This window comes from Grampus griseus (assembly GCF_964374135.1).
Source record: "Grampus griseus genome assembly, chromosome: 1".
Taxonomy (NCBI): Eukaryota; Metazoa; Chordata; class Mammalia; order Artiodactyla; family Delphinidae; genus Grampus; species Grampus griseus.
The window spans coordinates 171,270,520-171,296,504 of NC_139017.1; the positions used below are offsets into that span (position 1 = coordinate 171,270,520).

Sequence of the window (25,985 nt, forward strand, 5' to 3'; positions counted from 1 at the left end):
ACAAATTAAGTTGTAAGCAGAGAGAGAGATTAAAACCTATGGATTAAAAAAGGTTGAAAGAGTCCCATGTCCATCAGTAAGTGAATAAACTGTGGTATCCTGACTGTGGTGGTGGTGATTACAAGGATGCCTACCTTTCTCAAAATTCAACAAACTCAACACTTGAAATAGGTACATTTTACTGTATGCAAATTATACCTCAATAAAATTTTTAAAATATATCTTATGTACCTTATTTAGAGACTGAGTGAAAAAAAAAGATTCTTAAAACAATTACAAATTCAAGTACTGGCTGGATATTTGAAAATACTGACTGGGTATTTGAAATAAGGATATACCACAGTATTGCTGAACATCTTTAAACAGTTCTTATCTTCTAGAGAGAAACACTGAAATACTTGTGGATTAAATAAGATGTCTGGGATCTACTTCAAAATAATACCAACTATACACATTGTAGGGCTTGTGCAAAGGAATAAGATTTTGATTCATTAAGGAACTCTTTGGACAGGGGTGAAGAGTAGTGTAGAGGGAGCAGAAAAAAAAAGGTGATGCAGCCACTATGGAAAGCAGTATGGAGGTGCCTCAAAAAGTTAAAAATAGAATTACCATATGACACAGCAATTCCACTTCTGGGTATATAACCAAGGAAACGGAAAACACCAATTTGAAAAGATATGCATCTCCATGTTCATTGCAGCATTTTATTTACCAAAGCCAAGATACAGAAACAACCTGTGTCCAGGGATTGATGGATGGATAAAGAACATGTGGCATATGTGGAGTGTGCACATGTGCACGCACACACACACACACGGACGTACATACAATGGAATACTATTCAGCCGTAAAAAAGAAGGAAATCTTGCCATTTGCAACAACATGGATAAACCTTGAGGGCATTATTCTAAGTGAAATAAGTTAGAGAAAGACAAATACCATAAGATCTCACTTATATGTGGAATCTTAAAAAAAAAAAGTCAGTGATACAGAAAACAGATTGGTGGTTGGGGGTTGGGGTGACGGGTGGAATGCAAGGGCTCAAAAGATAAAAACTTCCAATTATAAAATGAATAAGTCATGGGGATATAATGTACAGCACAGTGACTACAGTTAATATTGTATTGCATATGTGAAAGTTCCTAAGAGAGTAAATCTTGAAAGTACTTTAAGAGAGTAAATCTTGAAAGTACTTATCACAAGGAAAAAAAACGTTTTTTGTAACTATGTATGGTGAGGAATGTTAACTAGACTCACTGTGGTGATCATTTTGCAATATATACAAATATCAGATCATTATGTTGTACACCTGAAACCAATATAATGTTATATGACAGTTATACTTCAGTTAAGAATTAAATTAATTAAAACTTATTAATTTAAAATTAGTATTAAAAATTTTAAGTTAAACAAAAAAAGAAATAAGGTTGAGGTCAATAAGCCTGGGGGAAGTGGGGCGAGGGCAAGATTTTGCTGAGATACCACACAAAGTGAGTGACTGACGCCCAAATAAATGGAGCAATGATGATACCTAAAAAACAAACTCCCTTCTTACTAGCCCCTCTTCTGAATGACTCAGCATATAATACAGCTCATACTGATCCTGTGATTAACCTCATGTCATAAAGTCAGTGGTGGAAGTAGAACCAAAACTAAAATTTTAAAAGTGGGGTAGCTCTAAATCTGCTTACAAATGGTACCAGAGGCAGGTAATTCATTCATCCACAAGTTGCCTCCTATGAGAGAAAAAACTGAAGACAAAAACATGCAAGTCATTTCCAGCCCCACCTTCCTTTTCTTGCCTTGCCTTCCACCTCCCCCACAATGTTGGTTTCCAACGAGAAAAGCCAAGAGGGAGGTGATTTGAGGCAGAGGCAGCAGGGGTGAGGTGCCCAGAGGTGGCAGGCAGAGGTGGGGGAGGCAGAGTGGTTGGCCTATTAGTTACACTAAGAACATACTGGGCAACTAAGTAAATATATTGAGAATAATAAGTTTCTCACTGTCTGAGAAGGGATTTATAAACATGGAAATGGGGAGGTTACAAAGAATCCTCATGTATTGAAACATGTGTGAACATAGTTTCAAAATATATTATATAGAGATACATGTATTATATATACATGTAAACATATATACATGTGTACACACACAATACATATCCTCTTAGCTCTGCAGCAATGGGTAAACTGTGCACCCAGATCTTGGGTTTCTAAATACCATCCCTCCCTAAAAGGAACCAGAGTCTCTTGGAGAATGGCTGATTACAGGACTGGGAAAGGGAAAATACAAGATGAGCCTTTGTTGTTGCCAGAAATAAAGAAATGCTTAAAAGAGTAGTGGCGAGATATCAAAAGGACACAGTAGCCAGTTTGAAGGAGCTCCCACTGGTCAAATCTAGAATGATTTGGGTATCAAAATAAGCAAGTCCTGAATTAAAACCCATTGAAAAAAATGGAAATCATATATATGCGTGTGTGTATATATATTTCCAAATATAATTATGGAAAATTCTTACCTACAGAATAAATGTATAAGAAATCACAGTAATAGATGCTCATTTGGCAACAATCACAGCAGTATATAATACAGTCAAGAGTTATCAATGGGAGACTACCCTGGGGGTCCAGTGGTTAAGAGCCTGCCTTCCAATGCAGGGGATGTGGGTTTGATCCCTGGTCGGGGAACTAAGATCCCACATGCCACAGGGCAACTAAGCCCGCGCGCCACAACTACTGAGCCCATGCACCAAAACTAGAGAGAGAAGCCCGCATGCTGCAACAAAAGATTCCGCATGCCGCAACTAAGACACGATGCAGCCAAAAATGAATAAATAAATATTTTCACAAAAAGTTATCAATAGCTGCTAAGACTACTGGGTTTAGGGTTGATGATGGAAAAGACTATCAGTGTAATACTGGAATATCTTCCCATAAAATTCTAATCAAATAAAGGGGGAAAAATGGTGAAGACACTAACTTTATTAGGTGATCAAAGTTAACATCACCAGTGGTGGGATGGATCCAATACTGTCTCCATATTATGAAAAAGCACAGAATCATTTCTCTGGTATTCCTGCCAAGATTGCAAGACCTGATCTGGTCATGAGGTAATACTGGACAGACCTGGGTAGAGGGTCAGCCTGCAGAATGAAAGAATTATGCTCTTGGGCTTCCCTGGTGGCTCAGTGGTTAAGAATCTGCCTGCCAATGCAGGGCACACAGGTTCGAGCCCTGGTCTGGGAAGATCCCACATGCCGCGGAGCAACTAAGCCCGTGTGCCACAACTACTGAACCTGTGCTCTAGAGCCCGCGAGCCACAGCTACTGAGCCCGCATATCTAGAGTCCGTGCTCCGCAACAAGAGAAGCCACCGCAATGAGAAGCCCGCACACCGCAAAGAAGGGTAGCCCCCACTTGCCACAACTAGAGAAAGTCCGCACGCAGCAATGAAGACCCAACGCAGTCAAAAATAAATTAATTAATTAAAAATTGAAGACCCAACGCAGTCAAAAATAAATTAATTAATTAAAAATAAAAAAAGAATTGTGCTCTTTAAGACTATCAGGCACATGAGAATTTGGGTAAGAAACTGTTCCAGACGAACAACACGTACCGGCTAGGATCCTGGACCAAAAAGGAAAGAGGGACATTGTTGGGATGGCTGGCATCATTTGAATGAGGTCTATGGATTGAGTAATAGTGCTATACCAATGTTGATTTCCTTGCCGAAAATACTGTATGGTGCAATGCAGCTTTGGGGAGATATACACTGGAGAATTTAAGGATGTCATGCCAGGAAAAGACAAGAGAAGGTAATGGAGCAAATGTGGCAAAATGCTAACAACTGAGGAATTTGTGTGAAGTGAATGTGGGAATTCTCTGCACTTTTCCTGAACTATTTCAAAATAAATTTTAAATGAAAAACAACAAACAAACACATAGGAAGGCGAGAAGTGGATCTGCGTGTATGGATAGGCCTTCATTCCTGTGTATCAAATGCCATATTTTCAGAGGCCTTCCTCGTCACTCCCACCCGCATTTACTCTCCATCCCCTCCTCTGCTTTATTTTTCCTCATGAGGCAGAATACGTCATGGCTGATGGTCACTGGGGCTGAACAATGGGTACATGAGATTTACTCACTATTCTTCTACTTTTGTGTACGTTCAAAATTCTCCAAGGTAAAGTTTAAAAGTATATCTACAACACAGATTGATCATACAGTAATATATATATGCATCTTTACTGATGCATTAAATATAAGTATTTAGCAGCAGGTCTAACAGCTATTGTCATTTCTAAGTTGTGATGAGCATAAATGAAATATCTGCAACTGTAATGTAAAATATGAAAATACATCTGATTGGCGTTGGTGGTGAAATCATCACAGGTACTACTAATACTACCAGCTTGGTACTACACCACAATATAGTTATAATTGATGGAAATGCTAAATTCTGATTAAGAAGTTAGTGAAAATAAAGACATACTATTTTCCTATCCAAATTTAAGTACCTCCTCCTAAATTCTGGTCTAAATAGTAATAGTTTTCATTCTAACATCCTTTTGATATAATAAAGCGATAAACTTTTAAAATCTTTTTTCTTTTTATCCGAGGTTACTTAAATAACCTTAAGTGGGGAATATCCTGGCAATCCAGTAGTTAGGGTTCCTTGCTTCCATTGCAGGGGGCATGGGTTCGATCTCTGGTCGGGGAACTAAGATCCTGCATGCTGAGCCACGTGGCCAAAAAATAAAAATTAAAAAATTTTTAAAATAAAGAATAAAAAAATCTTGAGTGAAAAAGAGCCTTTACTGCAGACAGCATAAATTTTAAAAATTAATGGTTGAAACAAAAATCCACCACCTACCAATTTACTGACTTACAAAAGATGCAAATCACTATACATCCAATATAGTTTGTAAAATACAAAGTGTTTTTGAGTAAAAATATCCTAGTTTTTTGGGTTTTTGTTTGTCTGTTTGTTTTTTGCGGTACGCGGGCCTCTCACTGTTGTGGCCTCTCCCGTTGCGGAGCACAGGCTCGGGACGCGCAGGCTCAGTGGCCATGGCTCACGGGCGCAGCCGCTCCGCGGCATGTGGGATCTTCCCGGACCGGGGCACGAACCCGTGTCCCCTGCATCAGCAGGCGGACTCTCAACCACTGCGCCACCAGGGAAGCCCCTAGTTTTTTAATCAAAGGAATAAAATGATGGGGTATTTTTCTAAAAAAATCAGAGTCAATTTTGAGAATCAAAGAAACTATAAATGTATTATATGTAAACGTACATATACTGTGTGTAAACATGATACAAATGTAACAAAGCCAATACAAGATATAAACAGAAAAATCTTAATTTCATTTGTCAATGTCACCCAAACTCAGCATCTAATACAAAGATACAAAGACATACACATACCCCCAGAGTTTAATGCTGGACTAAAAATCTAGCACCAAGTGCATAACACAAGCAATAATAGGTGTCTTCCATTTGAATTTTCCCAGAAATATTCCTTAGCTGTAAGAGGTGGAGCAGTTCTTATATAATAAAAATCTTTAAACATGCTAGATTTCAATTCATCCCTATACTCAAAATGAAATCCTAAGTAATTAAATCCAAAAATTCACTAAATTTAAGTTAGGGTTTTATAGAGACATCCCGTTGTGGGGTTTTTTTAGATGTTTATAATTTTCAACTTGGCAGACAGTGCCACATGTAGGGGGAAAAATCGGAATATTGCAATACTTTAATATCATACCAAGAACATCTTTTCACTGCAAAGCGTATTTCCACACACTAAAAACCAGCTAGACAGCACGCAAAATTATATAATTTCTAATAAATTGACTAAACATCCTAATTGGTTTCCACAATAGAGTATGCTATTTTCATTCAAAATATGGGTAGCGGGCTTCCCTGGTGGCACAGTGGTTAAAGAATCTGCCTGCCAATACAGGGGACACGGGTTCGAGCACTGGTCCGGAAAGATCCCACATGCCGCAGACCAACTAAGCCCGTGCGCCACAACTACTGAGCCCGCGTGCCACAACTACTGAAGCCTGAGCACCTACAGCCCATGCTGTGCCACAACAAGTGAAACCTCTACAATGAGAAGCCCACGCACTGCAACAAAGAGTAGCCCCCGCCTGCCACAACTAGAGAAAGCCCGGGAGCAGCAACGAAGACCCAACGCAGCCAAAATATAAAAGAAAAGAAAAGAAAGAAAGAAAAAATTTTAAAAAAATTTTTGAGTAGCTGTAAGACATATAATAATAAAGAAAACATTAAACAAAACAAACAGTAAAGGTTAGAAATTGAATTATAGAAAAGTGTTACATTATTTAGTCTCCTTGTTCAGCAGACTAATATGTCAGTTTAAAGTTGACGAACAACTATTTATTTCAAATCATCCAACATCAACATTCAGGAGCACAATCTGAATGAATATACATACTCAAGGTATTTTTCAGCCTACAGCGTTTACTCTAAATACTGTGACTAGTTAAATACAGCTCAAACACTAGGGAGTCTTAAAAGTAAAAGCAAAAAAATATATAGTCTCCAACTGGAATATGCTAGTTTTCATGAAATATTTCAATTTTTTTTTTAATTTAGGCAAAATTTCAAACTAAGAGGAAAATGAGACTTGGAAGAATATTTGGAAAAACCTCCACATTACCACTATCTCTATAACTTCTATACAAGTCTTTCCAAACCACTGGTGCGTACAGGATTAAAAATGTCTCCTAAATCAAGTCCGAAATCTCTTCATAAGCATACCAAACAATACAACGCCTGAGCAATCAAGAGTCCACAAGAAACGTAGTTGGGAAAAGGTGCCCTCTATACAAGTCAAACACCATCATTCTTCTTGGCACTGAGCCCTATGTTTTCCTCCAATCTGCCAGAAGCATTCTAACTCAGGAAATAAAATACAACATCGCAAGTATTCTGTATTAGTTTCTAATGCTATTTCTCAAGATAAGTATAAAATTATTTTACTTTACTTTTTTTAATGTTCAAAAAGCCTGTCATGAAAATAGGTATTCAAAATTATAACATTCAAAAACAGAGGGGTTTCTTCAAAGAAACTGGCTCAGCTCAAAAGAATAAACCATGTAGCAGTGATGCGGGCTAGGGAGTCAAATTTGTTTAAGTCTAAAAGTATCTCTAGTTATAGGAGTATGTAAAGACAAGGAAACTTTACCACAATACTTTATATTGTGACCCAGAAGTAAACCAAATTCATGTAACATAACATATATTCCAGCTATTTAAACTCAGGAAAACTATTATGATTGGACATGTAAAGTTAGCAAAATGAGGGAGAAGATATGCGGATATACGTATATGTATAGCTGATTCACTTTGTTATAAAGCAGACACTAACACAGCATTGTAAAGCAATTATACTCCAATAAAGAGGTTAAAGAAAGTGACCGCAGCAAGATAAAATAAATAAAGTTAAGAAAACAAAACACTTTTAAATGAGTTTCATTCTTTGACAAAATTTTTACATGAGCTGCTACCTTGCTCAACCTCTCTGTGATCTTTAACTTATTCTCTAGAAGTGGAGAATGGATGGGAAGAACCTGAATATGTGATTTACTTCAAACCTGAAAGTAAGATACAGAGACTTTTATGTCCTTTAAAGGGTTCTATTCATTTGCTCATTCTGATTCAGGGAGTCGCCTTTGCACACACCTCTCTCCCTCTAACAACTAAGACAGCGACCAATTGTTGTATAACTCCTCCCTTCCCCCTTCAATCCAGCTAACATACCATACAAAGGAAAGGACTTTCTCTATTGTGCAAATTCAGTCCCTGCAATGGATCTTTGTTAACTAAATCTGATTCAGAAATACTCATTTAATTCTTTTCAGTCAGCATATTGAATGCTGTTAAAATCATGAGCACAATAGATTATTCTTATTGCAAGAAGGTAAAGCCAAATTTTGAAAATGTTCTGATTACATTTTAAAGGTTTGCTCTTTCTTTGGCACAGAGGGAAAAAAAAAAGCCAAATCAGCAACCTTCCCTCAACCTATTTTCTACCAAAAACACTGATCAAAATATAAAAAGAATTGGCTCTGACCCTCCCCCATCCCAAATGCCTCTTAAACTGCCCTGCTCCCAAAGCTGCCTCATTTAATCATTTTTTTAATCCAAATACTTACTACAAAAGCCTAATCACCGTTACGAGAACATTCATTTTGAAAACATTTTATATAATGTATTCCCAGTGTACACCTCTTAATCCTGTAAAACAGTTATTAACGTTGAAATCAGCTAGGGAAAACGGTAAAAGTAGGCACTTCAACCTCAGTTTTAGTATAGGTATTGCATGGTTTTTCTCATTATGATTTCTAGAAGACATCAGAATTGGATGTTCTTAAATTTTCTTGCAGAACTCTCATTCTGGTACAAGCACCGTTTTATCCCTTTCACTTAAATCATTCACATTTAGTTTTCCTCCCGGTAGCAACCACACACTTTACAAAACATTTTCTACAATAAGGATAAAAGACCTTGAATTTCTCCAAACAAAGTCCATTTAGCTTCACAGCTGGATCAGCAAGAACATTTCTTGTACCCGTTTTAAGGATACACAAGAAGCCAGAAATAGAGATTACCTGTTAGGGGGTGGAGATGGGAAGGGGAGAGTGGGAACTGGAATTCCCAGCGTCGGGGTAAAGGGGAGATTTTTCTCTGTAAACCTTTTTACACTCTTTAAACCCACTAAGAATGCACTATCTACCCAAAGAACTAAGCAAACTTGTTTAAAATTTTCAAAAGTCGCTTTTAAAATAAAAGAATTTCAGGGACACTAGGTCTACTTAGTTTTAAGATAATCTTATCAATAGCATCTGCTTTTGCTCTGCAATACGTAACACACTCCTTTAAATGCAGTCGTGAGCAATGTGCCAGCTAAGCCCTCTTTAATACAGCAACGTTCCTCCAGACCGCCGCTTTCCAAGGCAGCTCGCATCCTCTGCCCGCTCCTCCCTCTGTGCATTCTGAGATCTGCTCTGCTGATTCCCACTTAAAGTGGGTCCTGGCCGCCATTTTAGAAAGTCATTCACACAAGCCGGCCGGCAGCACCATCCACTTAAAAAACCTTCCAAAACTCCCTCGGACGATTTCCTCTTTCCTCTCTAACCCCTCATCTTGCAGAGGGGTCAAACTCCCCGCGACAGGCATACAGTGTCTCTAGAATCTGCATAATGCGAAATGACACGTCTGGCCACATGATACTGAGGGGGCAAAGCAAATGCTGCAATGCACGTGTTTGCACGTCGGTGCATACGAATTTCCCAGGCAGACACCTACAGAGAAGGTCCACAAGGAGATAAAAGTGAGCACATCTAAGTGGCTTTTCCAGTCCAATAATCTGCACCTAAATGATTTTTCCACCAAAATACTGAAGATATGGGGCCTCCATACGGGGTAAGGGGTGGAGCAGCGCCACGGAGAGTTCCCATCTGTTTCCCCACTGAGCCCGAAATCTCCCCTTTGTCACAGGGGACAGAGGCGAGTTTTTGCTCCTGCCTTCCCGCTGCCTGATTTCTCAGCACAACGTAGTAAACACCGGGAGTGCCTGGAAGCGCGCCTCCCCCAGTCCTAACGAGGACAGCTTTAGCGGGTTATGAACGGCCTCACTATTCCAGGCTCCTTTTCACACGCGGACACGCGCAGACGCGCGCTCCAGCGGTGAAGATTTAATACCCCAGTAACAGCAACCACCAACAGAATCAATGATCCTCCATTTGAAAGAGCGGAGCTCCGCTGCCTCTGCTTCCATTTCCTTATGCAAGCTGCTCAAGAGCAAGCGACGCAATCTCTTTTTCCCATGGTGACTCACTAATAAGGACGCTCCATAATTTCCCCTTCACTCAGTAGACAGTAAGAGGAATTTAGAGTATACCAAACTTAAAACCTTCCGCAGTCTTTAATATCGCAAGAAACAGTAATTTTCGAGGACAATCACATATCTGCTACAGTCCTTCTCAATTTACACCAGTGTAAGTAAACCGTCATTTTCAGTATTTCACATGGAGGGCTCTATCAGCTATGACCCACATAGATTTCACAAAACAAAATCAAACGGTAAAAGCTACTAAATAAGTAAAATGTAATAAGAACATTCATTCCTACTCCGCTATGAACAAAAAAAAATATTCTGGGAAGAACGTTTTTAAAAGCTACATCTTTTTTTAAAAGAGCTACATCTTCTAATCTGAAAAGGCATGCATTTTTTAACCACTGATTTAGGAATCCTGGGTGGGAGGGAAACACCATCCTTTTTAAAAAGGCTCTGCAGTGTTAACGCCGGCGCGGCCGCAGCAGCGGAGATTCCCGAGGCTGGAAGCACAGCGCGGTGGGGACTCTGCTACATGAGGTGGCTCCTCCTCTGCGAGCACTCGGTCCCCACCACCCTCCTCATCCAGGGACCCCAGAGCGCTGAAGGGAGAAAGGCGAAAAGAGCCGAAACAGACGCACCAACTTATTTTCAGACACCACCCCCCACCCAACCCCACATAAACAAGGGGAAGAAATCAAAACATTTGCGTTTGCCATTTCCATTTCGTTTCTAGGTCTGTGAACCTTCCGTGAGAGGTCCCTAGAATCCAGCAGGGTCTTCCCAGTTCCGAGATATCCCTACGATACCTACCAAGACTTTTGTTTTTGTATAACCTTTCCTTTCCCCACAAAACCCTCTCTAGGTCAGACATGTCCACGCGTCCGCAGGGCGAGAAGCGCGAGTTGCTGCGGGACTCTGGAGTCGGCCGGGCCGGGGGCTGTCGGGGCGGGGTAGGGGTTCGGGTCCCGGCCCGTCGGCGGCTCGGTTCCGCCGCATCTGCCGGGCCGGCGGGGGCGGCTGCTCGGAGCCGGGGCAGCGGCGCGCTAGGACGCGACCCCACCGCCGGCTGGCCAGCCTGAGGGCACCCTCCCGGCGCCGGCTTCGCGGAGGCCGAAAGACAGCCGCCTCCTTATTGGGAACGGAGAGGGCGGCAGCCGGGCCCGCTCCGCCGAGGCCCGAGGCCCAACGCCGCGACACGGGCCGAGCAGCGGCCAGGCAGCCGGGCGCCCCCCGCACCCGTCCGTGGGTCTGGCCCGGGTCTCCTCACCAGTTCCGCGCACGGGGAGGGGCCGGCAACGGGCCGGAGGGGCCAGCGGCGCCCGAGGACAGAGCGCGGCCCCGGGCCTCATGTCACTCACCGTTTGAAATGCTCGATGATCTTCTCTTCCCGCACATTCTCCGGTAAGTTGCCCACCCAGAGGTGCCTGGTTTCCCGGACCATGCTGGGCGGTGTGCCGGCGACCGCTGGTGCTGGTTCCCCCTCGCCGGCTTCGTACGAGCCCGTCAGCGCCGGGAGGCGGGCGCCGAGGCGGCGGCGGCGGCGGCTGCGGCGGTGGCGTCGGCAGCGGCGGCGGCTCCTCCGGCTCCCCCCCGTGCAGAGACCATCCCTCTCCCCCAGGTTCTGACTCTCGGGCCTCGCAGCTCCGCTCTGCCGCCACCACACACCCGAAGCCGACCCCCGCGCTCCGGCGGCGCATGCGCTCGGGAGGCGGCGGGAGGGGGAGCGGGTAGGAGGGGCGAGCGAGACCCGGGCGGCAGCGACTACGACGGAGCTGGCGCTGTGGCAGCCGGACGCTTCCCACCGGCGCGCGCGACCCGCCTCCCTCACCTCGGGCGCGCGCGCAGCCTCCCGACAGCCCGCCGAGGCTGAGACGCCGAGTTCCTCCCAGCCGATGCGCAGGCGCGCGGGGGAGGGAGGAACGCAGGGCCAGGAAGGAACGCTCGCGCGCTCGGTCCCGGTGCGCAGGCGCGCAGCACTCTGTTAGGGCGGGTGCCGTGTCAGGCCTGGGGCCCCGCGCTTGCAGAGGCGGGCATAGCCTCCAGCCCCTCGAGTAGGGGGTCCCAGGCGCTGGCCTGGGGGAATAAAAGAGAGAAAGGGGGTTGGTATTCACAGGGCTGCGTGTCAAAGCGGCTGCCAAGGCTTCTCTGCTAGGAGAAGCCAGGACCTCTTCCCCTGCTCACCTTTGGCCAGCTTCTGGCGTTTCCGGGCACTTAGAGACGCGCCTGCTTGGGAAAGTGTCAGAACAAGGCCGCCCTTCTCACGGCCCAGCTAAGCTGTGACGGCTTCAGAAACCCATCCCTCCCAAGAATGTAACATTAAGCAACTTCATTTTATATAGAATCTTGCGAAACCGTTTGCACGTTCTCTTTGCTGATCGTTATGGCATACCAGGAATAGAACTGAATGAAGTGAGACGGTTACATGTCTGATGGTGTTCCCCTCAGAGGATTTGCTATATAATTTAATATCTAAGCCGAGGAGGGGATTAGAACTCCAGCCTTTCCAGGCCTAAAAGCTTTTAAATTTTAAAGCCTACAGTTGAACCTTTTAGTTTACAGAACCCCGGGGAAAACCCACAAAATTAAGGCAACTGTACTGAGTCCAGAAAAAATGGAATTTTTTAGAACAGTCAGTAACTCAGCTTTCTTTTACATTTTCTATCTACAGAAATAAAATATCACAGGTGTAGTGCTTTAGGTACAGACCAGATTTTAAATATTCGATCTCATACACTTTCTCCATAAATATTGATACAAGCCAACTTATCATCAAACTGTGCTATTTTGAATTGGAAAATATGGTCACCATAATAAATAGCACTAATATATGGGGTCACCTGTGCATAAATTGTTTCTTTAATTCCACAGATGGTAAAGCTCCAAGTAGTTTTTTTGATTGCCATATAGTTTAACATAAGCTTCTTAATGATGTGTCAGAGAGTCACATCAACTTTTCTTGCATTTGGTTTAATAGTCTATACTTAAACTTGATCTCAGCAGGTCTACTCAACTCTCAACTAAGATCGTCTCTCTTCCTTCCTCTCTCAGGATGTTAGAAGGCTAAGCAAGCCCTTGTCTTACTTACACAGTTGCAACAATTACAGAACAAGATGTGCTAGCTCAGGTAATAACCTTACCATCCATTGAAATAATATTTGGAATTTTGACAAGTTACTTCTAAAAATTCTAGATTTTGAGCCAGGTAATTAAATTTTTTTCTATGCTATTTTTCTGGCTTATGTTTACATTTTCTATTTCAACACACTTTTTTTTGCGGGGGGGAGGGGCCGGCCAGTAACAGGCAGAAATGGAAAGAGGTGGTTTAGAAAAGTTAGAAAAAGCACCACCGGGGCTTCCCTGGTGGCGCAGTGGTTGAGAGTCCGCCTGCCGATTCAGGGGACGCAGGTTCGTGCCCCGGTCCGGGAGGATCCCACATGCCGCGGAGCGGCTGGGCCCGTGAGCCATGGCCGCTGAGCCTGCGCGTCCGGAGCCTGTGCTCCGCAACGGGAGAGGCCACAGCGGTGAGAGGCCCACAATAACGGCACTCATTCATAATTCAGTTAAGGCCTTTAACGCCACCACAGAGGTTGACCTTGTCTTCATGCAAATCAGTCATTAAATGATACGGAAATTTTTGTTCTTGAAAATATTATGGAATTGATTCCTCAGTAAAAGTGAAAGCAAATCAACCTACATTCAGATGTAGGATTAGCCATTTACATTTGCCACAACTATCACATAAGGAGTGTCAGGCCAGCACAGTTACCTAAACTCATGAACTTCATAGTTCTGTATATGTGGCTGCAGTTAGTGTTGAACCGATGGGCATTTTTCCACGAAGCATAAATTTCAATATTAGCAACCACAATTTGAAACACATTTAAAAATATTATGTAAATTACTCATTTAAAACCTGATAGGCGGGGCTTCCCTGGGAGCGCAGTGGTTAAGAATCCACCTGCCAAAGCAGGGGACACGGGTTCGAGCCCCCGTCCGGGAAGATCCCACATGCCGCGGACCAACTAAGCCCTTGCACCACAACTACTGAGCCTGTGCTCTAGAGCCCTCAAGCCACAACTACTGAAGCCCACACACCTAGGGCCCGTGCTCAACAAGAGAAGCCACCGCAATGAGAAGCCCGCACACCACAACGAAGAGTAGTCCCCGCTCGCCGCAACTAGAGAAAGCCCGCGTGTAGCAACAAAGACCCCACGCAGCCAAAAATAAATAAATAAATTTTTAAAAATGAAATAAATAAAACCTGATAGGCCCTGAATTAGCTGCATCTTCTTGGTGTCACCAGGAAGAACAGAAAAGGCTGAGCTCAATCACACTAAAAGGGGCAACAAAGAAAAGGATTCAGAAAACACTACCTTGCAATTAGAGAAATAAAGGGCATATCTCACCTTGAAGGCAGCCTTCAGTTAAAATCATGCTGAAGAAAATTAAAGGGCTGAAAAGGGGGGGGGGGCTTTCAGAGCAAAATCTTAGAAGAGAGCCTAGTTAGAGTCATTATTAAATGTGGTATTTTGTATCCATCTATGTACTCCCACAGAACAGTAAAAGGATAAGCTAAAACAAAGAACCAACTAAGAGGTATTTATACTTTCTCCATGGCACAAGAATAAGGAGACATTAAATGAAAATTAAAAGCAACATGTTTGCCAGCTAATTTTTTTTTAATGTAGTTCTCTTAGATTATCCTAAAGGTCTTGTTACAGCAGTGCTGTTTCCCCATGTAGAAAGCAGAGTAGATACATAATTTTTATATAAAATTTAATTTGAAATGGACAAAGTTGTTTGCAAATCCTTTCAAACTCCCCACCTTTGGGAGGTAACAGAAGAGAAATTGCGTGGAAAATTACTAACATACAAATTGTTAAACAAAGTTGAGTTAAAGTTCTCCCAAAGACCTTTAGAGATCACAGGATATCAAAAAGATGATTAGCAAATGCCAAATTAAGTTAATTATCATTTCTCATTTTACCAGAGATTTATCAAACAACTGAGAAACCGTCTCTGTTTAACAATATAAAGGCTAGGGAATTCCCTGGCAGTCCAGTGGTTAGGACTCCAGGCTTTCACTGCCCAGAGCCCAGATTCAATCCCTGGTCAGGGAACTAAGATCCCACAAGCAGCAAGGCACGCGCCTGCACGCGCACACACACAAACACACCACACACACACACACACACACACACACACACATGCTCTCAAAATTCCATTAAACATCATTTGATAGCACCTCATACTCAGATTCTCTTGAAGTGTTACTTTCATCAAAATACTTGTTTTCAGAATTACAGACACCAAAAATAGCACCCAAGGTGTTCATTTTAGCTTCTTGGGTTTTAAAAAATCTGATACACACTTATCAAAAGAGAATTCTCAGTTTATAAAATGTCAATACATCAGCTTAAATAGACATGCAGATTATTTAATGTGTAAAACAAATTTCATTTCTGTTCAAATTTTTAATGTGTTCCTATGATGTCCCCAAAAATATTATTCTAATTTCAATAAGGCAGATTCATTTGAAGGAAAAATAGTTCACATTATAGATGCTAAGTTCAAATGAGCAATTCAGGTGGGAATTCTATCCATCTCTATAAAAGTTAATATTTGCAGGTTAAAAGTAATGTCCATGCTCCTTACAGATTCTTTCAGCATAATGCTACTTGACCCTGAACTTTGGGGGATACTGAAAAACACTGATGGTATGAATGAGAGACATTATAGTATAATGGAAGTACCTCTGGGTTAAGAGTCCAAAATTCCAGGGGCTTCCCTGGTGGCGCAGTGGTTAAGAATCCGCCTGTCAATGCAGGGGACATGGGTTCGAGCCCTGATCCGGGAAGATCCCACATGCCGCGGAGCAACTAAGCCTGTGCACCACAACTACTGAGCCTGCGCTCTAGAGCCCATGAGCCACAACTACTGAGCCCATGTGCCACAACTACTGAGCCTGCGCTCTAGACCCCATGCTCCGCAACAAGAGAAGCCACCGCAATGAGAAGCCTGCACACCGCAACAAAGAGTAGCCCCCCCGCTCTGAGAAAGCCCGTGCACAGCAACGAAGACCCAATGCAGCCAAAAATAAATAAATTTTTAAAAATAAATAAAGAGTCAAAAATTCCAGTTCCAATTTTGTCACTGGCTATACAGCCTAGGTAAAGTCAATTAAATCCTCAAAGTCTCAATACCCTTATCTGCAAAATGAGGATAAAAATATCTGTTTTCTCTACCTGGTAAGGTTGCTAGAAGTATCAAATGAGATAATATATGTAAAAGTATTTGGAAGTAACACAGAATAAAAATATCATGAATACTATTAAGTTGACTGCTAATTTCATTTGAATACCAAAAGTAAGCATCAGTTGAAGTTAAAAACATACCATGATCAATTTATAACATTTTCAGGATTATAGCCAGGTCTTATAATCAAATCAACATGCAGTGATTGCATATCAAGTACGAAGTTCCTTGCACTCTTTTGCTGACTTTTTCTATTGCAAAACTCTTAATAACAACAAAACTGGTAAGTACATGCCCTTTGCACAGCCCCAAATCAAGTGTTGGGTTTTCTCAGTGCTTTCATGTTTATTGGCAATGTATCAGGAAACACTGGGAAAGCTTTTCTTTGTTTCTGTCCTTGTTACAAATATTTACAAATTTTTTTCATAAGCATTTATTTTTGTATGTTTTCAATAGAAATACAACCCACTCTTATTCTGATTTTTTTAATTTAGTCTAACAATTAATAATTGACGCTCACTGAAAATGATCAAAACGTAGGGTGTGATCTCTTCTCTCATCTATGATAAATGGATGGTGAAGTGAATTTCCCCATTTGAGTGTGAAAGACAATTCAGAAAGGTGACATTAAAGCAGAGGCATTTGAAAAGTGGAATTAAAACAGATGTGTTGGGCTTCCCTGGTGGCGCAGTGGTTGAGAGTCCGCCTGCCGATGCGGGGAACACGGGTTCGGACGGTCCGTGAAGATCCCATGTGCTGCGGAGCGGCTAGGCCCGTGAGCCATGGCCGCTGAGCCTGCGCGTCCGGAGCCTGTGCTCCTCAACAGGAGAGGCCACAACAGTGAGAGGCCCGCGTACCGAAAAAAAAAAAAAAAAAAAAGATGTGTTTTTAATCAGGTCTTATTTCACACTGTGAAGAGCACCTGTATTTAGCATGCTAGATGTGCTCAAAGAGTTCAGTCATGCATAATGGAAGCCCAGTTGGGGAAAGCATCTGAGCCTCAAACTCAGGCTCTGAATGCTAACCTAGCCAATAGAGCAGATAAATTACTACCACCATTTAAACAGGAGAACAGAATAGTTACCAGATATTTAACAAAAATTTTGTTACCAATCGAGTTCCACACTATTAAAATTGAACTGTTTCATGAGAAAACATATATTTAAAATATAAACACTGTTCCTAAAGGCATCATATAAATATATATTAACTAGCTCTAAAATGATCAAAGACCCAACCACATGAGAACTTGTCAATACTAACAAACTCCTATTATTAGAATCAGGGTTTGTTTTTTGCTTTTTCCTAAACAGTAGAAAATAAAACAGACAACACTAATATATTATTGTCAAAGAGTGTTTGACATCTTGCTAGTTCTGAGGGTCAACTAGTGAAAAAGACAGACCAGTCTATTAACGGATTTATTTTGATATAGCAGGCTCACTGTAGTGAAATTATATATACATAAATGATCAAAACGCCAATCAAATGAATAGTATTAGCTAGCTAGTCCTTCTCGAAATCATTCTTTCAGCATAACACTTCATAATCTACTTTACTGTTCAATTCTCTAAGAAAGCTAAATAATTTATTCCACATTGTTTTTGGTTTTCCAGAAATGAATATAATGGCTGATATTTTCTTTTTTAAAAAATCAATTTTTATATTTCCACCATTTCCTTGGAAAGTTGCTAAAGGTAACTTTCTTCCTTCTATGAGGAAATACTGCTAATATACCTTTTATTATTTTTTGTAAACTTTCTATTTATATTGGAGTATAACCGATTAACAGTGTTGTGATAAGGACTACCCTGGTGGAGCAGTGGTTAAGAATCCACCCGCCAGTGCAGGCGACACGGGTTCGAGCCCTGGTCCAGGAAGATCCCACATGCTGCAGAACAACTAAGCCCATGCACCACAACTACTGAGCCTGTGCTCTAGAGCCCGCGAGCCACAACTACTGAAGCCCGTGCACCTAGAGCCTGTGCTCCGCAACAAGAGAAGCCACTGCAATGAGAAGCCCGCGCACCGCAACGAAGCGTAGCCCCTGCTCGCCAGGACTAGAGAAAGCCGGCGTGAAGCAACGAAGACCCAACACAGCCAAATAAAGAAATAAATAAAATTTTTAAAGTAAATAAATAAATAATAACAATGTTGTGATAGTTTCAGGTACATAGCAAAGGGACTCAGCCATACATATACCTGTATCCATTCTCCCTCAAACTCCCCTCCCATCCAGGCTGCCACATAACTTTGAGCAGAGTTCCCTGTGCTATACAGTAGATTATACCTAACAGTTAGAATTGTGAATACAATTTACTAATGTTTATGGCACTGAATAAAAGATAGACTGGAAGGATACTTGCAAATATTAATAATGGTTGTGCCTATGTGGTAGAATTCAATTTTTTTTAAAGTTCTTATTCATCTATATTTTCTAAACTTTTCTTTGGTTAACATATATTGCTCTTGTAATTAGAAAAAGTTACAGTAAAATGAGCTGGAAGTCAGCATCTGGGTTACTTTAGTTTAGGGCTCCTCTGAAATGCTGATACTTCACTACATTAAATCAACATATTTATGTTAACAGATCCCACATGAAGAAAACGTTATTATTCTCTATGTTAATTCAGAGAGTTCATTCAACCTTTTAAAATTCTACTACTAATCCTCATGTGAGAAAAAACTTAACCTCTTCATTATAAATGACATACAATAGCAAAAACACCCCAGGTCTAAGAGATTGTCACTTAAACATCAGGAAGTCAGCAGAATACACATAATGCAAATCAAGGCTACTATTTAATTCAGAGAAGACTATCAAAGTGCACTTGATGGGAATCTCAAAAACAATGATACCAAATAAAATATATTTAGTAACTTATTACATGTGTCTTGACATTTTCAGACTTCGGGTGTTAAGCTCCCCTACTGTTCCTCTGAAAGCCTTGCTCTAGTTTGAAGTAGAGAATTCAAAACATCATGAACTTGTTCCAAATATGTTTTAAAACTGTTTCTGGGATTCCCTGGTGGCGCAGTGGTTAAGAATCTACCTGCCATGCAGGGGACACGGTTCGAGCCCTGGTCCAGGAAGATCCTACGTGCCGCAGAGCAACTAAGCCTGTGCACCACAACTACTGAGCCTGCTCTCTAGAGCCCGCGAGCCACAACTACTGAGCCTGAGTGCCACATCTACTGAAGCCCATGCGCCTAGAGCCCATGCTCTGCAACAAGAGAAGCCACCCAATGAGAAGACCAGGCACTGTAACGAAGAGTAGCCCCCGCTCGCCACAACTAGAAAAAGCCCGCGCGCAGCAACGAAGACCCAACGCAGCCAAAAATAAATTAATTAATTTTTTTAAAAAAACCTGTTTCCATTTTAATTAAATTATTGCTATTTAATAGTAATGCCCTTTATTTATTTATTTTTGGCTGCGTTGGGTCTTCCTTGCTGCGCGCAGGATTTCTCTAGTTGCAGCGAGCAGGGGCTACTCTTCATTGCAGTGAATGAGTGGCTTCTCTTATTGCAGAGCACGGACTCTAGGCACACGGGCTTCAGTAGTTGTGGCATGTGGGCTCAGTAGTTGTGGCTCACAGGCTCTAGAGCGCAGGCTCAGTAGTTGTGGCATACAGGCTTACTTGCTCCGCGGCATGTGGGATCTTCCCGGACCAGGGCTCGAACCCGTGTCCCCTGCATTGGTAGGCAGATTCTTAACCACTGTGCCACCAGGGAAGTCCCAGTAATGCTTCTTTAAATCACGTAACTGCTTCAATATTTTGCTATTAATCTTCAGGATGGTAATGATTGCTAATTTTACATGATATGCCATAATTAGACACTTGAAACCTTTGGCTTAAAATAAAACCACATTCTGTTTAAAGGCTAGGTAGGATATGATGCATTTCTGAGTTAAATGCTGGAATTATTTTTAAATGTATATTTAAAAGTTAAATTTCAGTATTTTGATAAAGGAGGTAATAGAATTTTTTCAGGCTATATACTACAAAAGTCCTAGGAACCATCCCTTACAGTTTTATTTGGAAAATTCTTTGGCTGAAAAGCATTCGCCTCAAGATAACTCTCTCTTATTTATTTATTTATTTTTGGCTGCGTTGGATCTTCGTTGCTGCGCCCGGGCTTTCTCTAGTTGCGTTGAGTGGGGGCCACTCTTCGTTGCAGTGCGCGGGCTTCTCATTGCAGTGGCTTCTCTTGTGAAGCACGGGCTCTAGGTGCGCGGGTATCAGTTAGTTGTGGCACGTGGGCTCAGTAGTTGTGGCTCGCGGGCTTAGCTTCTCCGCGGCATGTGGGATCTTCCCAGACAGGGCTCGAACCCGTGTCCCCTGCTTTGGCAGGAGGATTCTTAACCACGGCACCACCAAGAAAATCCCAAGATAACTCTCTTTGAAGATAGGAGATTAACTTAAAATGTTTTTTTCTACGAAAATAGAACCAGCAAGAGTCACAACTAAAGATTTCACTGTATACTGTTAGCTGGTGGGAGGGGTGCAGTGAGACGAACTAATAAAAGGGGTTTGTGTTTTGCCCACCCCCACAAGATAATTTAAACACACACCCAAGCCTAAACCCTTTACTTTAAAAACATTCACCCGAAAAAGTGGCTTTAAACTTGGTTACTTTTGTTCTCCATAGTTTTCAACTTAAATACATTGTTTCCCTCGAGATCAGTTTTGCAAGATTCTAATTATTAGACAGCACATAAAAACTTTGATTTTATGCCTTTCTAAAATTGCAAAACGTACATACTCAAATTTTTCTTCCCCTTTTTTAGTAGCATTATCCTTATTGTAGGAACTTTGTCTTTAAATACTCTCACTAACCATAATTTGTTAAGGCAGAATCTCTAACAGAAGTTCTGCAAACTCAAGGGACTCTTGATCTGGTCATTTCCAAGCCTCAAATGACAGTACAGCCTTGTTAGCAGGGGTAGAATTCTATTGCTTGCTAGAACTTCAACAGCCTCGAGATAACTAAGAGTTCCTGCTAGTAATCTGGCACCAACTCAAAATTCCCACCAGGAAGAAAGATCTCCCTGAGGTGGGACCCACTGAGTGGCTCCTCCCACAGCGATGACCTGGACTGACCTCGGACTCGGTGTGGTCAATGGCTCCCTAGCACCTGCGGGCGAGTTAGCAAGCGCTCACGATGATAAAATGCCAAATTGCAACCGCCACGTCAGTCTTTTGGAGCCCCGAAAGGTGCCTTTTTCGCAAACAAGCTCCCTCTTTTAAACCTTACATCTCTGAGGCTTTGAATATGTTACCCGGCTAACGAATATAGGAAGACAATTACTCCACTGGGGAAACGAAGGTACTTCAAAAGGAAAAGTGGCAAGGAAACAAAGCTCAGACTGGAAAAGTGGCAAGCCTCCATGCCCTGCCAAGACGACCTTACTTAACCTTCTGGATTTCAAAAACAGGGTTGGGTGGAAGTGGATTACACGGCAAGGTAAAGAGCTTGGGGTGGGGGGGGGGCGGGTTAAGAACCTACAACTCTGGCAGTAATTTCCATCACACTCCTAAAGGAAGAGGAAAGGAGAACAAAACAATAGGCACCTTAAGAGAGTAAATGCGGTTACTATGGTTACCACGCTCCAAGCTCAATTCTGCAAATGAAGACAGAGCGGTACGCCAAGGCCCTTTCTTTGTCTGTATCCATACATGGAGGACCAACCCAGCAGCCAGCCCCGCCAGCCCGAGCAGAGGCTGGTGTCGAGGACCAAGGGCAGCGTACCAAATAAAGAACACCTTTATTTTGGCTTAGTAAGCAAGAACTGCAGGCAGTTCCTGATGGAAGCCAGCGCGGCCATCACCCAGTCCTTCGGCCAGGGCTGTTTCCCCCACTTGGGAGAAGGCTCCAACACACTCCAGTCACCGATTCCAGTCTGGGGTCCTGGCACAGGCAGGGGTGGAAGGGGGCCAACGAGACACGGTGCAACCTTAGCCCTGAGACACAAAGGGAAGGCCAATCTTCAGGAAACCCGCGGGACGTAATTAATAACCCCTCAAGAGGCTACAGTTTTCGCGAGAGGGAATAGAGGACACAGTGAGTAGGGCACAACCGAGGTGTCCAGACGCACCTCACCATCAAAGGCACTACCACAAGCTGCGCGGAAAAATCGCGGCCAACCCAGTGCGCAGGCGCGCGGAGCAGCGACTCCAGAGCTTTAGGCCTGCCCCTCCCCCACTACTCTCAAAAGGCCAGGGGAGTTGGCTCAACGCGCTTGCGCAACGACGGAACGTTGGGGGAGGGGAGAAAAACCTATTCCCTTCATTGTGAGAGAACCGCCCCGCCCCGCAAGGCGAGCGCGCGCGCGCACACCTACGACTCTCACACTCGTACACTCGGGCGTTGAGCTTGCCGCCCAGTGCGTCGCGCATGCTCCGGGAGGAAGGTGGTGTCGGAGCCTACGGCTTTTTGCTGAGTTTCCCTGAGAAGTTTCTGGAAAGACGGAGCTCAGGGGAAGCTGGGGGATGGGGAGGGCAGGGAAACGAGCGTTTGAGAGAACGAAAAGCGAAAAATCCAAAGCACACCGCCACCACCCTGCCTCCATCAAGCCACGACCAAAGCAAAGCCCAAGCCCATCGAGACCCTTACGCCAGGGGAAAAAGCAAGGGGACCACAGCAACCGCTCCTTCCTGTACCTGTGCCCAGCCCCCGAGGCCCCTCACCACAGGGAGAAGGGGGAGGGCAGGGGGGAACGATGAAAAACCTAAAACGCTCACTGGATGTTTGCGTGGTGGAGGGAAAGCCGACATCCGCGCTCTGGAGCTGCCCGCGCACGACGGGCCACCAGCGGCTCTTCGCTGCGCTCTCGGGTGTGGGCTCAGTGCGTTGGGGTCGACGTGGCTGCTGAAGGAGTGGTCTGGGGCTTTGGCCCCTGGTTCCTTAGTTCCCCCTCATTTGGGGGCTTCTTTGATCACCCCTTTCCTCTCTTTGGTGACCTGGAGCTAAAGTTACGAGTGTGGAGACCCTAGAAAAGGTTGCTCCCTCCCCGCGCCCTGCCCGAGGGGCGACCTGAGCGGGCAAGGGTCGCCCGGCAGGTGTGCCACGCTCAGTTCTTTCCAGTTTGTACCCCCTTAAGTAAGAGACTCCTTAAGAGGGGCCCGTTTGGAAGAGCAGAGGCAGTCCAGGCATAAAGCCGCTGCGTCGTTTGGACTCGAGGCGGGGTGGCCGACGGTGCTGCCCGGCGGGGCGCCGCGGGGAGGCCGTGGTGTCTCCGTGCGGCTAAGGAGGCGCGCCGAGGCCCCTGAGTGCCATCAGGAGAAAGCTCGGCCTGGCATTGCTGCGCTGTGGGGGAGGGGTCCGCGGCGCCTTTCATTTCTTCGCCTGGGCCCGCTCGGGCTGCCATTTTGTGGTGTGGCCGCCATTTCGCGCAGCCGCAGGGGTTGGGGGGGAGGGGCGGGGCCGGCGAGCGTGCGCGGGCAGCCTCTGGCAGCGAAGGCGGGCGAATGCCCTTTGTTCTTCGCCTCTGGGCTCTGGGCTCGGCTCGGGCTGTGCCGCGACCCGCCCCGGACACGCGCCGGGTGCGCGCGGCGTGTGAACCTCTGAAAAGCTCCGAGAGGCGTGCACGGAGTCCCGAATTCTTTCTGCTCTCTAAGCCCTTGAAAAGTGGGATTGCTCACCCCCACCCTTGCAGTGTGAAAGGGATCGATTTTACAAGGTAGTGCTCAGAACTGGAGCGTGGGAAGCTGTAATTTCACCCTGAGAGTGGAGGCGCTTTCTGCAGCCCTGTGCTGCCGGGGGTACTAAGCCCGCTGGAATGCCATGCCTTGAATCACAGTGGCGTTCCGCAAATAGAAGTTAAAACTGCGGAGCTGGGAGACCCAACAAAGGTGCTAAACGCCAGTGTAACCAAGAGGTTGGTCTCTTTAAAAAAAAAAAAAAAGTGTCTTTGGAGGGCTGTCAGCTGTAGGAGAAACGAGACGTTGCTTTTCATTGGCTGGCTGTGAAGCACGCACTGCGCAACTATTTTCAGATCAGGTTTTATAGCCCATTTATATCTGAGCTATAAACTGGAACAATAGATTGGAATGTCTTATTTCTGTCTATTGAGAATATCTTCCATTTGACTTCTTTTTAAAATCCTTTGTGAGTATGTGAATAACAAATTGACTCAATAAAATCTCCGTTCTGTGCCTTCCAGTATCATTTGAAATCCTGAAAGAGCTATTTTCCTGATTTCAAGGGACATATTTAAATATGAATCTTGGCATTGTTAATCTTAACTTTGCGACTCGAATCAACAAAGCCAGGAAATTCAACAGTAATGCTGCTGAATTTGTCTTCTAGACTTGCTTTTTGTACAAGGTATTTTTGTTCTTAACTTTTTTTTTTTTTCCACAGTAGGCTGAGTTCATAATTTAAACAGACTTTTCTGGCTCAAGTTTTTTGGTGTCACAGCTACAGTAGGTTTTTCTTTCTTCTTACTACGTTTAATTATAGGCGGCTATCTGTTTCAGTAATGGGGGGGTAAGCTATAATGATAGGATGGAAATGTAAAAAATATATTTGTTGTTGAGGGAACAGATCAGGATTTGATGGCTTCCAGATGAAAGATGTGTCTGAGGAGTGGATGTTAGATTCCAAATTTTATTTCAGTTCCAGTATGACTAAAAGTACTGCACAGAGTTTTGATTTTTTATACCCAAGATTTCTGTAAAGCAGAATACTGTACATTCTTTTGGTTGTGAGAGTTTATGAAACATTTTTTTTCCTTTTTAAATTTAATTTTATATTGGGGTATAGTTGATTTACTGAAATGTATATTTTTAAATTATTTATTTATTTTTGGCTGTGCTGGGGTCTTCGTTGCTGCACATGGGCTTTCTCTAGTTGCAGCGAGCGGGGGCTAGTCTTAGTTGTGGGGCACAGGCTTCTCATTGCAGTGGCTTCTCTTGTTGCGGTGCACGGGCTCTAGGCACGCAGGCTTCAGTAGTTGTGGCACGTGGGCTCAGTAGTTGTGGCTCCCGGGCTCTAGAGCGCAGGCTCAGGAGTTGTGGCACACAGGCTTACTTGCTCCGGGGCATGTGGGATCTTCCCAGACCAGGGCTTGAACCCATGTCCCCTGCATTGGCAGGCGGATTCTTAACCACTGCGCCACCAGGGAGGTCCCTGAAATGTGTTATTTTTAAATGCTATTACTTTTTGCCTACACAACCAAAATTAAATAGTATGAAACTATTAGTTTTATTGGGAAATTAGAATATGGTATCCTAATAATGCAAACAAAATATCATGCCCCTAATTAGCCAAGCAGTTGAAATTCAGAGAATGATCGCACAACCTTTCTTTCACTTTGTACAGACATAGAAGTATGTTTAAACAATTCTAATTCGAATTTTTTAAATTTATAAAACAAGTACTTATTTCACATCTTTAGCTATTACATTTAACACAAAAGCACATTGTTTTTTTACACAAAAATGTTTGCAATTCGTATATATATATATTTTTTTTTGCAGTAATCCCATTCATTTTATTTTATTTGTTTATTTTTGGCTGCATTGGGTCTTCGTTGTTGGGTCTTCGTTGCTACACGTGGGCTTTCTCTAGTTGCGGTGAGCGGGGGCTACTCTTTGTTGTGGTGTGTGGGCTTCTTATTGTCGTGGCTTCTCTTGTTGCAGAGCTCAGGCTCTAGGCGCGCAGGCTTCAGTAGTTGTGGCGCACGGGCTTAGTTGCTCCGCGGCATGTGGGATCTTCCCAGACCAGGGCTCAAACCCGTGTCCTCTGCATTTGCATGCAGGCGGATTGTCAACCACTGTGCCACCAGGGAAGTCCCGCAATTCGTATATTCTTAAGAGTAGGTAGTATCTATGTATGTACTATATGATTCCAACTGTATCCTAGA

General features: G+C 43.6%; 1 protein-coding gene across 2 annotated transcripts in view; it reads right to left on the minus strand.

The window, feature by feature from the left end:
- Positions 1-23,500, minus strand: part of SPEN (spen family transcriptional repressor) — a 93,130-nt gene extending 69,630 nt beyond the window's left edge. The window contains exon 1 of one of the 2 annotated variants that reach the window (XM_082653571.1): positions 22,861-23,500. Coding sequence is in view for 1 of the 2 variants with exons in the window: in XM_082653570.1 (XP_082509696.1) it covers positions 11,220-11,302 (83 nt within the window). In the remaining variant the exon portion in view is untranslated. Of the gene's footprint in view, positions 1-11,219; positions 11,358-22,860 lie in introns of those variants that run through there. The other variant, XM_082653570.1, reaches the window with a different exon arrangement.
- Positions 23,501-25,985: the final 2,485 nt, after the last annotated feature.